The following is a 15,722-nucleotide window of genomic DNA, read 5'->3' on the forward strand; positions in this document are numbered from 1 at the left end:
CTCTAGTGGTTACTCTACATTCTAAATATTAATATTTTTTTCAAAACTCAAGTTAGGGACTAAAACTTAAAGATTGATTGATTGGCTACCAATTTTTGTCCAACTAAAATCATGGCAAGCCAAAATTGGCTCTCTTTTATGTAGCTTAAGAACTTTATATACACTTGTCCAAACTTTGGTCATAAATATTGGTGTGCCAATTCTTTAAAAATGAACCAATTGATGACTATAAACTTTGGCAATGCTATGATTTTAATTGGACAAGAATTGGAAGCCAACCAAACAAGCCCTTGGACAGGGTAATTTGAAAATATCAAAGCTTAAAATTATTTATTACGACGGTCAGATCTTCTAAAATGCTCATTAGGAACACATTGTTTATATTTTAAACTATTCTTTTCAATATAATGATACATAAATCTTTTACAGAAACAAAAGATAATGCAATATGGAAATCGAAGGAATATATGAGTTTCTTATCCTAGGCCTTGTTTAGTTCTGAAAAGATTTCAGATTTTGGTACTGTAACATTTTCGTTTGTTTGTGGCAAATATTATCCAATCATAAACTAACTAGGCTAAAAAGATTCGTCTCCTAAATTACAGACAAACCGTGTAATTAGTTTTTGTTTTCTTCTAGATTTAGTGCTTCATGCATGTGCCACAAGATTTGATGTGACGAAAAATCTTGAAAAGTTTTTGAATTTCGAGGTGAACTATTTGTTTAGTTCCGAAAAATTTTAGGAAATCGACAATGTAGCACTTTCGTTTGTATTTGACAAATATTGTCCAATTATAAACTAACTAGGCTCAAAAGATTCGTCTCGTCAATTCTAACTAAACTATGTAATTAGTTTTTATTTTCATCTATATTTAATACTTCATGCATGCATCTAAAGATTTGATTTGACGGAGAACGTGAAAAATTTTGTAAAATTTTCTGGGAACTAAACAAGCCGGCCCTAGTTCGTTATAGCCAATACCAACTTGTCATTGTCAACTGAACCTCGTGGCCTGAGTGCCTGACCCAGCGCCAGCTCGTTGACACGATTCCTCGCCGTTCGATATGAGCACGCGAAGGCGATCCAACGGCCGCGGTCTGGGGAAACGGTCTCCTACCTCCGATATTTCCCTTCTCCCCCTTATCGCCTTCGCCTCCGCGGCTCCGCCTCGCTCGTGTGCTCTCCAAGGTTCTGCCGAGGTTTCTCGCCTCCCCGCTTCTCCCTCCTCCTACCCACTCCTCCACCTTCAATCCAATCCGACGACCATCGCCATTGTAGCTGGAACTCGCAGCGGGACACTAGGCGCGCACGCGCATGCCGCTCCTCCTCTACCCCTTCTCCGCGTGCGTGCCGCCGCCGCGGGCGCTGCTCCGCCGCCTGTCGCCGCCGCCGCCCATGGCGGCCGTCGCTCCGCCGCCTCCCTCCGTCCGCATACTAACCTCGGTGGGAACGCTCACCGACCTACCGGCGCTCCCGCCCCCGCCCACGGACGACTTCCACTGGCTCGACCTATTCGCGTTCCTCAACTCCCCCGCCGACACCTACCACCACCAGATCCCTCCGCAGCCGCCGCAGGATGAGGGCGAGGAGGAGCGGGAGGCGGGGCTGGAGCTGGAGCTGGAGCTGGAGCTGGAGAGGCACGCCGAGATGGAGAGGCAGCGGGAGCGGGCGCGGAGGGCGCAGCACCGGCGGCTGCGGCAGCGGCAGGTCAAGGCGGAGACGGAGGCCTGGGCGCGCGCCGCCGAGGAGTACCGCGAGATCGAGCGCGAGATGCTCGACCGCAGGCTCGCGCCCGCGCTGCCCTACGTCAAGTCGCTCTTCGTGGGTTGGTTCGAGCCGCTGCGGGACGCCATCGCCAGGGACCAGGACGTGCAGCGCCGGAAGCGGGTCAAGCACGTCTACGCCAAGTACCTGCTTCTGCTCCCCGCCGACAAGGTGGCCGTCATCGTCATGCACAAGATGATGGGCCTGCTCATGTCCAGCAAGGACGGCACTGGCAGTGTCCGCGTTGTCCAGGCCGCGCACTGCATCGGTGAGGCTGTTGAGCGCGAGGTGAGTGTGAGTTGTTTGTTTGATGCTATTTTAGGAGGTTTGAAGCAATACTAGACCATTTTGATGCCGATCAGGACTCCTGAGCTGCTTGTGGACAGCAATGTGGGACTTACCATTGTCTCATTGTCTGCAAACAATATCTTTGGTCGATGAATGTTTTTTCGTAGTCTTAAATAATTTAGCACTAGATGGGTTGCAATGTTTGGTGGTAGTGGACATGATTCCATCTGTTTAGCTTACAGTTCTGCTAAGTGCCAAGTCAAACAAGAGGGTTAATCAGGCTTGGAGAGCTAATTGAAGTTGTAGGAACTAGGAACTGATGAGGGCATTAGGCAAGATCTGCAGTTTAGATTTAAACTGTGTAATGATATAATCTGAGAATTGTGCTGTAATGATTTGAGATTTTGACCTACTTATCTATAAAAAACCTGCATACATGCCCTGTAGCCATGGGCGGCGCCAGGGGTATGCCCCTGTATTCCATGGAATACCCATGATTTTTGTAACAAACATAAATATATATATATGTTAGTTTGTTGAATGTTGCAAATATGTAGCCTATAAGAGCAACTCCAATAGTCTGACTAAAATTAATTGTCAAATCCTATTGTTTAGCTATTTTGTCGAATAGAAAATTTCTAAAAAAAAAAGAAGAGATCTACAACAATATTATTATTTTAAGTCTTACAGTTAGCGTCTGTAAGCTATATATAGCCACCGAAAATCAAGGGAAAGCCAACTTCCTATTTTACAAAATTGGATAGCATATTAGTTGGAGTCTACTTTTTGCTATACAAATTCTAAAATAGCATAAACAACAAGAATAGTTAAACTCTTGAAATTGCTCTAAGCCTAGTAGAACAACTAGTATCGGCATCTATTTTTTATTCTTCAAAGTAAGAATTGAAGGTTTCGTTTTCTTTTTTTTTTGTTGCGTTCTGATTTTTTTAAAAGAAATGTTGTATTATGTTCTTCTAACATAGATAAAAAAATTTATATATACTTTGACTATTACCAGGGGCGACACTAGGCTCACTTTGCCTGATGCCTTATTTCCAGGATAAACAAATATTTTATCTAGCATATATTTTAAGAAAATTATATGTACTACTTGAGCTGTGCATCAGGATCAATTTTGTATTGATTTTGTCCCCTATTACTATTGCACATATATATTGAAAATTTTTTATACGTGGAATACCCAGCTGCGAAATCCTGGCTCCGCCACTGCCTGTAGCCTGTAATTTGAACACTGAATGATGATGGCAATTTTAGCTTACTTGACAATATATGTGGCTGTACATTACAAAGCGGCAGAGAGTTAAAAGTTTGGAACTATTAAAGTGTGATTTAAAATTTGTCTTCTTGTAGAATCAGTTACTCACCTTGTCCACTAGAGTGCAGCTTACGTACTTTTTTTTTGTAGAGTTCTGAAGTTTGATTACATCAAATTTGGAAGTAACTTAATGCTATTTTTGGTTCCTTACTTTTCTGCTCATTATAGTTCCTATTAGTGTGTTCCCCATTGGAAATTGATTTGGCAGTAAACTGAAAGCTGGTGTTTCCCCTTCCTTTCTTTACAGTTCAAAGTCCAGTCATTCTTTCAGAAAAGTAGGAAGAAGAAAGACCAAGGTGAAAATGATCCAGCATTGGAGAAGGAGCAAGCTAAATGCCGTAAACGTGTTAAGACTTTAGTTAAGAGGCGGAAGATGAGTGAAGCGCAGAAGCTAGTTCAACAGGAGTTGGAATTGGAGGAATGGGGCACAGAAGCCCAAGTGAAGGTTCGTTTTCTGTACAGTGCAAACAGAAACACAAGCTTTTTCACTCGCATTCTAAATTTCTAACACGCACTTCATGTATACAGTTGGGAAGTCGCCTGATCGAATTATTACTGGATTCAGCATTTGTGCAGCCACCAGCTGATCAAATACCAGATAGTTCTCCAGATATTCGACCTGCATTTAAGCATGTGCTACGACAGCCAATAATAGAAAATGGGTAGGCTGTGTTTTTTCTTTACAATCATGTTGTACTGTTCCATGTTGTGTGGTTGCACTAGCATGCCTTATTTTATCACCATCATATGCTTGTTTAAGCATGTATGTAAGATGTATGAACAGTCTTTTTGTGATATTTATCTTCAACCTGCAGGAGGCTAAAGAAGAAACATTGGGTGATAGAGTGTGACCATCTTGTGCATGACGGGTTTGAAAGCACTGTAGGTTTATTTTGCACTGCCAACCACATCAGTTTTTCTGATACAAAATAGATTTACTGATCAAAAGATTAAATGGAAAACAATTCTACCTTCCTTTCTGTGGGCATTGTTTCACACGACAAAAGTCGGAATGAAAAAAAATGCTTCTTTTTCTGCTAGATACTTTTTTGTTTGTTCGCGTAAAGTGAGTTTTAGTATTATTTTAATTTTATTTTAATTCGAACTTGCAGGCTAGGCATGTTGATATACCTTACCTTCCTATGCTGGTACCTCCGAAGAAATGGAAAGGGTATGTTGGTGTTCAATTGTTGTACTTTTCCAGCAAGTTCCTTATATATTCAGACTGTTTATGATTGTATTGATTTATAGAACTTACCGCTTCTTGTTGTGGGTGATTTGAATATGCCAACCATAATTTGCTGCAGTTATAATAAAGGTGGTCACCTTTTTCTGCCCTCATACATTATGAGGACACATGGTGTGAAGGACCAAAAGGATGCGATTAATAGTGTTCCTAGAAAACAGCTGCGAAAAGTATTTGAGGTTTGCTTATCTCCCATCTATGTCACAACGTGCATTTATATTTCTTATTGTTGTCCTCGGCATAAAAAATACTTTACATCGATTGTCTGTTGCTCTACTGAATATAAGCCTGACAATAAGTGAGGTGTTTAAACCATGATAACCATAGGTCTCTTTACCAAATCTTTTTTTGTTTTGTTCAAACGAAAAAAGTGTCAGGGCTATAGATGCACTCCATGCTTCACATGATGTTTAACATGATTATATTCCTTTGACCATTATTTTTTCATGCTTGCTTAAGTATTAGCATGTTGCCAGGCATTAGATATCCTTGGGAGTACTAAATGGAGGGTGAATAGAAGAGTTCATGATGTTGTTGAGACTATCTGGAGTCGAGGTGGAGGCATTGCAGGGCTGGTGGACAAGGCAAACGTGAGTTCCTGCGTATGATTAATATTTTTGGATCTTGAAATTATTTCTACGTTTTCTTTCCCATTCTGTTCATTCTCCTCGCTTACCTTTCAAACATATTGTATTTATTGTTCTTTTTTGTTTATAGATTCCTCTGCCTGAACGACCAGAATCAGAGGACCCAGATGAAATGCAGAAATGGAAGTGGAGTTTAAAGAAGGCAAAGAAAACCAACCGTGAACTGCATGCTGAGAGATGTGACACTGAGCTCAAACTCTCGGTATGAAGTATAAATAATCTGTTCATTCTTGCTGAGATACTGTGGTGACATTGCTGGAACTATAATTATTCCTTTCTGTAAACAGGTTGCTCGTAAAATGAGAGAGGAGGATGGATTTTATTACCCTCACAATTTAGATTTTCGTGGTCGTGCATACCCTATGCATCCTCATTTGAGTCACCTAGGTTCAGATCTTTGTCGGGGTGTTCTAGAGTATGCTGAAGGGCGGCCACTAGGAAAGTCCGGGTTGTGCTGGTTGAAGATACACTTGGCTAACAAATATGGTGGAGGTGTTGAAAAGCTTTCTCATGAGGGCAAGCTAGCTTTTGTGGAGAACCAACTGCTCGATATATTTGATTCAGCAGCAAATCCTGTTGATGGGAACTGCTGGTGGACGAATGCTGAGGATCCTTTTCAGTGTTTAGCTGCATGCATGGACCTTTCTGATGCCTTAAATAGTCCATCACCTTACCGTACTGTCTCTCACCTGCCTATTCATCAGGTATTGATTTGTTTTTTATGACCTTGGACTAGCCTTTCACAATATTATTTTTCTTGGCTTCGAAAATGAGGCACGCAATCCAGGATTTTGGTATTGATTAATCACTTCTTGTGTGGATAAGTCGAAGGATACCCTAGTCCATTCTAGAGTTAATGTCATATGCCTAGAAAGCACATTTGTTTATGCTCTCTGCATTCTGCATAGCCTACATTTCCATGACACTGCTAATTTATTGGTTATCATTGTTTTTGTTGTCAGGATGGTTCATGCAATGGTTTACAACACTATGCTGCTCTTGGAAGAGACTATGTAAGTTTATTCAACTTTAGAATTCAGTTCAGCCTTTGATTGTTTTATTAGTATGCACCTCATGATGTGTTTTGAGTAGAATTAGCACTTGTGCTTATCTATTGTCATACAGTCTGATTACCCCAACAGCATCCTGAAAATCATCGGAGTAAAAAGGACTTAACTTTAGTTTCACTATTAGTTTACTTTGGCTTGATTTTTCTTGGTTATAAATAGTTGCAATGCGTCGAATCTTCTGTTATCTTTTAAGAATTCTTGAATCTTGAAAGCAGTAAGTAGTCTGATTTGTGGAAGCATTGTTCAAGTGAGAGCACTAAGTTTGCTGACCTTTTGTCATCCTGTTAGTTGATAAGCATATCGACTGCCTTAAAATCCTCATGTGCATGGTTGATATAATGATATTGATATTCAATATGCTAGGGTCAGCCTTGTAGTGTGTCAATCCATTTCCCCAGTATGATCATATCTTGGTTCTTGCTATGTTCAACATTTCTGGATTGCACCTTTGAAACCTCATCATACAAATCTGTCATTTTCTGTGATGTCATAAAATTCCAGAATCTGTAATTACCCAGATACACTATGGATAAGTTGTTTCTTACACTAATATATGCTCTGCTATAGATGGGCGCTGTTGCTGTCAACCTTGTTCCCGGAGAGAAACCTGCAGATATCTACTCAGAAATAGCTGCTAGGTGGGTTTCTTCTTGCCGGTTCCCTTGTTGCTTCTATCACATCTCTTGCTGTCCTGAATGTATTTAACTTACTGTATCTTACCTGGATTTGTTTAAAAAAATTTACTGCTCACAAATATGAATCACATGTGAAAGTGAACAATTTTACATTTCATAACTCACACAAAGTTACCTTTCTAAAGAGCAGGCATCAAAATAATTTCTTTTTTACATACGTTCTGGCTAACTCTGTAGAAGGAAAGATACCTGAATTTTACTGTCTCTTTAAAAATTTATAAGTAGCTCGATGTTCATGCATTGATTGATGGAACAGCATGGCTTGTGTTCGGAATTTGTCCAAAAAGTCCAACTTGTCATCTGTGTACCTTCTTTATTGGATGACCAACTCTGTAGTTATTGATAATCAATTTTATACATATAAGATCCTAGTGTTAGGTTCATTCCAGCAGGTATGAATTATAAATTAATAATAATTCTTGGTGAAATCGACTGAAGGGTACTGAATGTTGTACGTGAAGACTCGATGAAGGATCCTGCTACTAACCCAACTGCTTCATTAGCAAGAGTTCTAGTTGATCAGGTTAGCCTTCTCTCCCATCCTTCCTCTGTTCCTAAATTCTAGTTAGAAATATTCTTGCTCTCTATATCATCAAACAAAACAGTTGAGGACATGGGCATTGGTAGCTTACAGGTGGATAGGAAGCTTGTCAAGCAGACAGTCATGACATCAGTCTATGGTGTTACATACATTGGTGCTCGTCAGCAGATTACAAAGAGACTGCAAGAGAAAGGACTGATCGCAGATGATAAATTGCTGTATGATGTATCCTGTTACGCTACTCGGGTAAGTGATTTACTAGCAGTATTTAGTGTACTCTAGTGTATATGTGATTTCAGATTGACACCTTTAGAGAGACAAAGGCATGATGTGACTTCTGAATTTTTTATGAAGGTAACTTTGGATGCACTGGGACAAATGTTCCAATCTGCCCGTGGTATAATGGCCTGGCTTGGTGATTGTGCGAAGGTACACTCACATTCCCAGCTTTTCTCATATATGAAGTTATTCCATTTGTTTTTCTTATATAAAAGCTCTTGACATAGACATCCAGTTTCTGACACTTGTAGCACAGCAATTTTTGGTAGTTGAGGCATTTGATAATTGTGTTCAATTCCTTACAGATGATTGCTTCAAAAAATCAACCAGTCAAGTGGACAAGTCCTGTTGGTCTCCCAGTTGTTCAGCCCTACAAGAAATATAAGAATTATATGGTCAGTTACTCAGCAGTCTTTTTTTTTTCTTTAAAATTTGCAGTATTACCTGGATTTTTGGAAAACCATGACGCATCATGCTATGCATCCTTGCCTCCCTGGACTTCATAATCTGAATGAATGAACAAATATTTTACTTATGATGTAAAACCAATCTAGAGAAATAGAACACATATACGATTAGATGTAGTTTTGGTATAATGCTTCATCTTTTATTTTACATAATAGAAACTATCCGTCTTAGTCCTCTTGTACTGGCTTGCTGTGGTTGCGAAAATGCAGTTTGTGTTCTGTTTCTGCCTCTTACGGCTGGTGGCACTGGCACCAATATGCGACAGGATGACTATCCTTTTATTTATGTGCTAATTAAATATATTATGTCTTGCATATTATTTTCACTTTCATCATGGAATAGTCCTTTCAAAAAGTTTTACCCAGCATAAGGACGCTCTAGCTGTGTTTGAGAGTTACTGAAAAATATTCTATGATCAGTTCCATTTCCTTCTAATACCTTATGAACAACCTGATTGATCATTACTCCCTCTGCCTGAAAAAGAATGTCATTCTAGATTTGGACTAAGTCAAACTTAAGTTCGACTGTGTTTATAAAAAGTAATATCAACATTTGCACCTCCAAAGAAGTCTACTATAAAAACTTATTTCAGTGTATATGTAATGATACTTATTACGCATTATAAATATTAATACTTCTTTTTCTCCTAGTGTTGCTTGTGGGTTGATGCTAGCTGTAGAGTTACTCTTTTGGGATTTGGCCAGGGCGTGAGGCTGTAGAGTTCACCTTCTTGCCCAGTGCCTCCTGAAGGTTAATTTGTCAGTGTTAGGTTGTGGTGAATCTATGTATTTGTGTGTCGCACATGTTTTAGGAACCTAAGTGTGTTGAGGCATGTGTGGTGTTGTAAGGGTTCTTACCCCGCCCCCCCCCCCCCCCCCCCCCTCCCCCCCTTCTTTTCCCTTCTTAATAAAATGATACGAGCTCTCCTGCGTGTTCGAGAAAAAACTATATTAATGCTTCTTTGTATATGATTGGTCAAAGTTGAGATGGATTGACTCCTTGTAAACTGTAAAGCGAGAATGGCATTCTTTTTGGGAGGGTGGGAGTACATGATTTGATATTATTATAGTTTAGCAAGGTTCGGGGACACTTGATTTAACCTTTCCACTCTAACCACAACTATCTTTTAGTTAATACATTTTCATTTTTTGAACACTATTTGCTTCACCTATCATACAGATACGAACTTCTTTGCAATGCCTGGCTTTACGGCGGGAGGGTGATGCAGTGAGTTGAGCTATTTCAAAAATCTTTTCCTTGTTTTTTTCCCATTCTTATAGCTAATTAATTGACATAATTTTCAGATTGCAATCCAAAGGCAAAAGGCAGCTTTTCCACCGAATTTTGTGCACTCACTGGATAGTTCACATATGATGATGACAGCGATTGCTTGCAAGGAGGCTGGCCTTCATTTTGCAGGTTTGTTTCTTAGTGGTATCAACTAGCTCTTGTTGCAAGGCATATATAGTGAGCAGTATGCTGCATCTGATGTTCATTATATGGTTCAATTAATTATCTGGCTTGATATCAATCAAAGATTACCTTGTGCTCTTGATGTCCCACCTTCTGCTGTGTTGGGCGCTAGCTCCGCTGCTGCATTTAGCATGGGGCAGATGAGAGCAGGAGCATGGTTCTTAGAACTGCCATAAACTGGTGAAACCGTTTTAGGCCCTAAATTTCAGATGGAGTTGGCTTTTTAATGCTTGTTCAATTTCCCCATAACATCAAATCTTGAAACAATTTACTGTCAAAACCTGATGGCTCCGAAGCTGCAAATTTCACTATTAGTTGTTCGTTTTATGTAGCTTTAATGTGCAATAAATCCTGGGCAGTGTTGCATTGCCGAATGACCAATTGAAAAGGTCTCATGTTGAATCTATTCTGAATTCTGACTTGAGAGATCATTGCCTTTTCCTCTGTGTGCATATGACGTTTGCCCAACTGTGAACTGTCCACAACCATCTATTCCTTAAGAGTTTGTATCTACATCTGTCTTCCTGTATGAAGTAGAAACATATTTGCATTTTATATCTTCGATGTATGTTCAGTTTTGTTACTAATGTTGTGTTTTGTCAACGTACTTCGGATGCAGGAGTTCACGACTCATTTTGGGTGCATGCATGTGATGTTGATCAAATGAATCAGATATTGAGACAACAATTTGTGGAGCTTTACAGCATGCCTATTCTTGATAATGTATGCGACTGGAACTATTGTCTCCACATATTCTTAAAGTTATTTCATTGTACAAGTTCACAGCAATAATTGGCTATGCTTAATGTTTTATTTATATGCATTTTGCATATATTTGGCGATTCAGCTGCTGGAGGAGTTCCAAATGGCATTCCCAACACTAGAATTTCCACCCTGCCCACCGCAAGGTAACTTTGATGTGAGGGAAGTTCTGACTTCGACATACTTCTTCAACTAAGCTTAACATGGAAAGTTCTGCACATGAAACATGGTGAGAAGCTCAGTGCCCTTGGATGTTTGGAGCAGAGAGAGTGCCAGATCGTTAAATCATTCTATGCTTGAGCCATATATAGGAATTGATACTGAACTAATTCTCGGAGGGCTTTTAGCATAAGCAAGAAACAAGAGTCAATCAATGATCTGTGCTCCAGACCAAGCCAAGTGGTTCCAAGGAATTGAAATGAACAAGCCTAAAGTAGTTCCTGCTGAATTTTTAGGTTGATGCAGAATCTACTTGGATTTTCAGGTCAGCCATTGGTTGCCATGAGAACTCATGGTATACTCTGCCCTGGAGCGCAAAAGTAAATTATGACAGGCCAGGATCAACTTCTGAATACTGACTGATTATTAGTAGTCGTGACTGTGCTGACCTCATTGATCATAGGCTGACAGCGGCACACTAAGTTCGCTGTATATATGTGTAGGTTGTACCATCATCTTTTGTTGTCTTCGGACATCTTTTGTTGTTTTAGGAGTTAGGACTTTGTAGTCGATGATCGCGTAATGTTGCGTCATCGCCCTGTAATAAATGTGTAAAATATATAATAGACAGAGAAATGTATACGAGAACTGTAGTTGCTGTTGACAGCAAGTTTTGAAAAGAGAGACACATGGAATCAGGCAAGACGGTTCACTGATGTTCTGATCTCTTCCTGATAATTGTGGTACCTGTATTTTGGTCTTGCTAATTGTTGAGATTTTCTAATCCTATAAAGTATTCGTTCTGGATTATCCATTTATGATGACGTTCTAATTGCCATTTGTTTTTAGCGAATAGCATGCTGTTTGAAATACCTCGGATCTGTAAATTGAATTTGCATTGAAAGGTCGGCAAAGGCGCACAGGTGATGTCGGTAGGCGTTAGACATTCCACGGCAGACGTCGTCGTCGTAAAAAAAAACAGAGAAGTTGCCATTGCTGACGCCAAGAAGGCTAGGAGTCTAGGACTACTAGTCCAGCAATTTTCTGTGTACCCTCTCTATCACAAAATAAATATTTTTTTAAAATTTCTGTAAGTAAACTATTTCAATTTTGATAAAATTTATAGAATAGAGTAACAAAACCAATAAAATCAAATAAGTATATTATAAAAGAATATTTTATAATTTGGTATTATAAGGCTATGTTTAGCACAGCTCTAGTGCCTCTCTAGCCAAACACAACGTGTGGAAACAGCTTGCCCGGAGCTTCTTGAATCGCGCCGACGGGAGCAACAGGGTGGAGATGCTAAAAATTGTTTCATTAGAGAAGGTACAACTACAGAGCTGTTTTGCAGTTTTGCTCGAGCTCTATCAAAAGGATCATTTTTTTAGAAAACTTAAATAGCTGGAACAATTATAAAAGTTGATTTAATTTGGAAGGAAAATATATTAATTATCCTAGCATTCCAGGAGCGATAACCATAAGATCGGTTCAGTGCGCTGACTTCGCTCCCACGCAAGCAACTGCGCCTTACCATCGCCCTCCCGCTTTCACGCCATCATCAACGCCGTTTGCACCCCAAACCCCAGATCAACGAATGCAAAACCCCCCCGAAACCCAAGCCTAAACCTAGTCATGGCGGCGACAGCGGCGGCGGCGGCGGCTTGCCGCCGAGCAGTGTCCTACACCCTCCTCGGCCCACCAGCTGAGAGCCTCCGCGCCGCGGCGAAGGCGGCAGCGCCCGCGACCGGTGACATGTTCCTGGATCCGCTCGACGCCAACTTCAACAAACCGACTAAGGCGCCGCCGGCGAAGACGCTCACGAGAATTACTAAGATTTGTAACATAAAGCGAGTATACTATGAAAATATAATTAAAGAAGAATCTAATAATACTTAGTTGGTATCATAATAATTATTACTTTATTATATAAATTTAGTCAAACTTAGGATAGCTTGATTCTCCAAGATTGTTGGAATGACTTATAATTTGGGATGGAGGGAGTATATTTGTTGGAATAGTTATAATTTCACAAAGTACCAACAAAAAATGTAAACATTTGATGTTTTAAAATTAGTTGGTATTTGTTGTACAGTAGAGGTGGACTATGTTTGATCGCATATCACACTATTTTGCAGGATCACCCTGTCATAAAATATGGTGTAAATCGAGTATTTGCAACTTTAAGCTAGACTAGAGGCGGTACCAAGTCGGTTGATGATGAATTGAAATAGGAAAAATATTGCAAGCTACCAAGTCGGTTGATGATGAATTGAAATAGGAAAAATAGCATACATGGAAGCCGGTGCCGGAACAATAGAGTCGGTTCAAAGCACCGACTTGGCCCTCAATCCACCGCCTCACGCCCTCACCCTCACCTTTAAATAAATCCATCCCCTTCCCCTCCGATGTACTAGATCATCACGAGCATCGTCATCGACCAAAAGAAAAAATCTCCCAACACCCAGAGCTCAAACCGTAGCTACTAACCAATGGCGACTCCGGCGAGCCGGAACGCCGTGTCCTACACCCTCCTCGGCCCACCAGCAGAGAGCCTCCGCGCGGCGTCCGCGCGCGCGGCGGCGGCGGCCGAGAAGGCGGCCGCGGCCATGCCCACCACCGGCGACGCGTTCCTGGACCTGATGGACGCCGAGTTCAACAAGCCGGCTCCGAAGCCGACGCCCGCGCCGAAGAAGGCGCGCACGGAGAACTCGTCGCCGACGTTCGTCTCCTCGGGGGACCCCTGCCTCGACTTCTTCTTCCACGTCGTCCCGGGCACCCCGGCCGCGTCCGTCGCCTCCCTCCTCGCCGACGCGTGGGCGGCCGAGCCCAGCACCGCGCTCCGCCTCGCGTGCAACCTCCGCGGCGTGCGCGGCACCGGCAAGTCGGACCGCGAGGGGTTCTACGCCGCCGCGCTCTGGATGCACGGCTGCCACCCCACGACGCTCGCCCTCAACGCCGGCCCCGTCGCGGAGTTCGGCTACCTCAAGGACCTCCCCGAGATCCTGCACCGCATCATCCACGGCGGTGTCTCCACGAGGACCCCCGGGAAGAAGGCCCGTCTCGCCGCCTTGGGAGGCTTCGTCGTCCGTTCCCGCGACGGCAGCCATCGTCGTTTCGTCCACAACCGCCCAGAGAGCAGGCCTCGGCGCAAGGGGAACGCGCCACGCGGCGCCGAGACGAGGGAGGCGCGCGTCGCTGCCGCCAACGAGCGCGACCGCAAGCTTTCAGCCGACGCGGCCGTCGAGCGCAGGAAGAGGCGCGCGGAGGCCGCGGCAAGAGCCGTCGACCGGTACGCCCGTGACCCCAAGTACCGCCTCCTGCACGACTGCACGGCGGATCTGTTCGCCAAGCTCCTCGCCGAGGACCTGCAGAAGCTCGCCGACGGCAAGCTCAGCGACATCTCGCTTGCCGCCAAGTGGTGCCCGTCGCTCGACAGCTGCTACGACCGCTCCACGCTCCTCTGCGAGGCCATCGCGCGCCGCCTCTTCCCCAAGGGCTCGGCGCCTGACCTCCCCGACGACTTGGAGGACGCGTACTACGCCTACCGAGTGCGCGAACGCCTCCACAAGGCGCTCGTGCCGCTTCGCCGTGCACTCAAGCTCCCCGAGATCTTCATCTCGGCGAAGGCGTGGGGTGACGTGGTCTACAAGCGCGTGGCGTCCGTGGCCATGAAGAACTACAAGGACCTCTTCGTCAAGCGCGACAAGGAGCGGTTCGAGAGCTACCTCGCCGACGTCAAGTCCGGCAAGGCGAAGATCGCGGCGGGCGCCCTGCTACCCCACGAGATCCTGGCGTCCATCGACAGCGACGGCGTCGCCGACCTGCAGTGGGAGCGCATGGTCACCGACCTGCGGGCGCTGGGCAGGCTCAGCAATTGCATCGCCGTGTGCGACGTGTCGGGCAGCATGGACGGCCTCCCCATGGACGTCTGCGTCTCGCTGGGCCTCCTCGTCTCCGAGCTCAGCGGCGAGCCGTGGCACCACCGCGTCATCACCTTCAGCTCGCGGCCTCAGCTGCACCAGATCCCTGACGGGACCCTGATGGAGAAGACCAACTTCATCCGTCGCATGGAGTGGAACATGAACACAGACCTGCAGGCCGTGTTCGACAAGCTCCTCCACATTGCGGTCGCCGGCAAGCTTACCCCGGAGCAGATGGTGAAGAGGGTGTTCGTGTTGAGCGACATGGAGTTCGACCTCGCGTCGTCGAGGCCGTGGGAGACCGACTACGAGGCGATCACGAGGAAGTTCACGGAGGCCGGGTACGGTGCGGTGGTGCCGGAGGTTGTCTTCTGGAACCTGAGGGACTCGGACTCTGTGCCTGTGACAGCATTGCAGAAGGGGGTGGCGCTGGTGAGCGGCTTCTCCAAGAACATGGTGAAGGTGTTCCTTGATGGCGACGGAATCGTGACGCCGAGGGGCATCATGGACAAGGCCATCTCTGGGCCGGAGTACCAGAAGCTCGTCGTCTTCGATTGATCGTCTCGTCTCAAGTGTAGCTACTTTTAGTATGCTTTCTGGTTTTTTTTGCTCTCGTTGTAAGTAGTACTTGCCTCCCTAAAGAAAACAATTCTCCCTAAAGAAAACAATTCTATCTCGTCATGTCTTCCTCTTGAGTATACAGAATGTGAACTATGTGGAAATTGAATGAACTCTTATGTTTCTGCAGTTGATTTCGCGCTGAAACCGTACTGTGTTCTCTATGACTTGCTAATTCCTTTAATCTGCCTGCTTGTTCTGTTGCAAAGCTAGAAACAGAGCTTATGCATTCATGTGTATCAGTGTATATATACTACTCTGTATATACGGAGTACTATATAGACAATGAATTAATAATCCAAAGGGAGTAATAAACACTATGAGCTAGGTTTCTTGGTCCTTTATCCCTCACAACCATCTTATGGGATCCGACGAATTCAAAGCATGGGAAGGAGTATAAGTATAAATATAAAAAAAAATGAAATACAAAGTGTTTTCATGGTCTGCAACTC

General features: G+C 43.6%; 2 protein-coding genes across 2 annotated transcripts; both read left to right on the plus strand.

Moving 5' to 3' along the window:
* On the plus strand, window positions 1,140–11,539 carry LOC8058432 (DNA-directed RNA polymerase 3B, chloroplastic). Its single transcript, XM_021449561.1, has 19 exons — window positions 1,140–2,053; window positions 3,637–3,834; window positions 3,918–4,051; window positions 4,205–4,271; window positions 4,502–4,560; window positions 4,697–4,814; window positions 5,112–5,225; window positions 5,353–5,484; window positions 5,570–5,986; window positions 6,245–6,295; window positions 6,920–6,990; window positions 7,486–7,570; window positions 7,682–7,834; window positions 7,943–8,017; window positions 8,173–8,262; window positions 9,515–9,562; window positions 9,640–9,754; window positions 10,428–10,531; window positions 10,656–11,539. Exons 1-19 carry the CDS (start codon window positions 1,316–1,318, stop codon window positions 10,764–10,766), a joined length of 2,880 nt encoding a protein of 959 aa, XP_021305236.1. The 5' UTR covers window positions 1,140–1,315; the 3' UTR covers window positions 10,767–11,539.
* On the plus strand, window positions 13,141–15,417 carry LOC8058433. Its single transcript, XM_002437330.2, has one exon. The coding sequence runs from the start codon at window positions 13,222–13,224 to the stop codon at window positions 15,208–15,210; it is 1,989 nt and encodes a 662-aa protein (XP_002437375.1). The 5' UTR covers window positions 13,141–13,221; the 3' UTR covers window positions 15,211–15,417.

Source organism: Sorghum bicolor, chromosome 10 (genome assembly GCF_000003195.3).
Source record: "Sorghum bicolor cultivar BTx623 chromosome 10, Sorghum_bicolor_NCBIv3, whole genome shotgun sequence".
NCBI lineage: Eukaryota > Viridiplantae > Streptophyta > Magnoliopsida > Poales > Poaceae > Sorghum > Sorghum bicolor.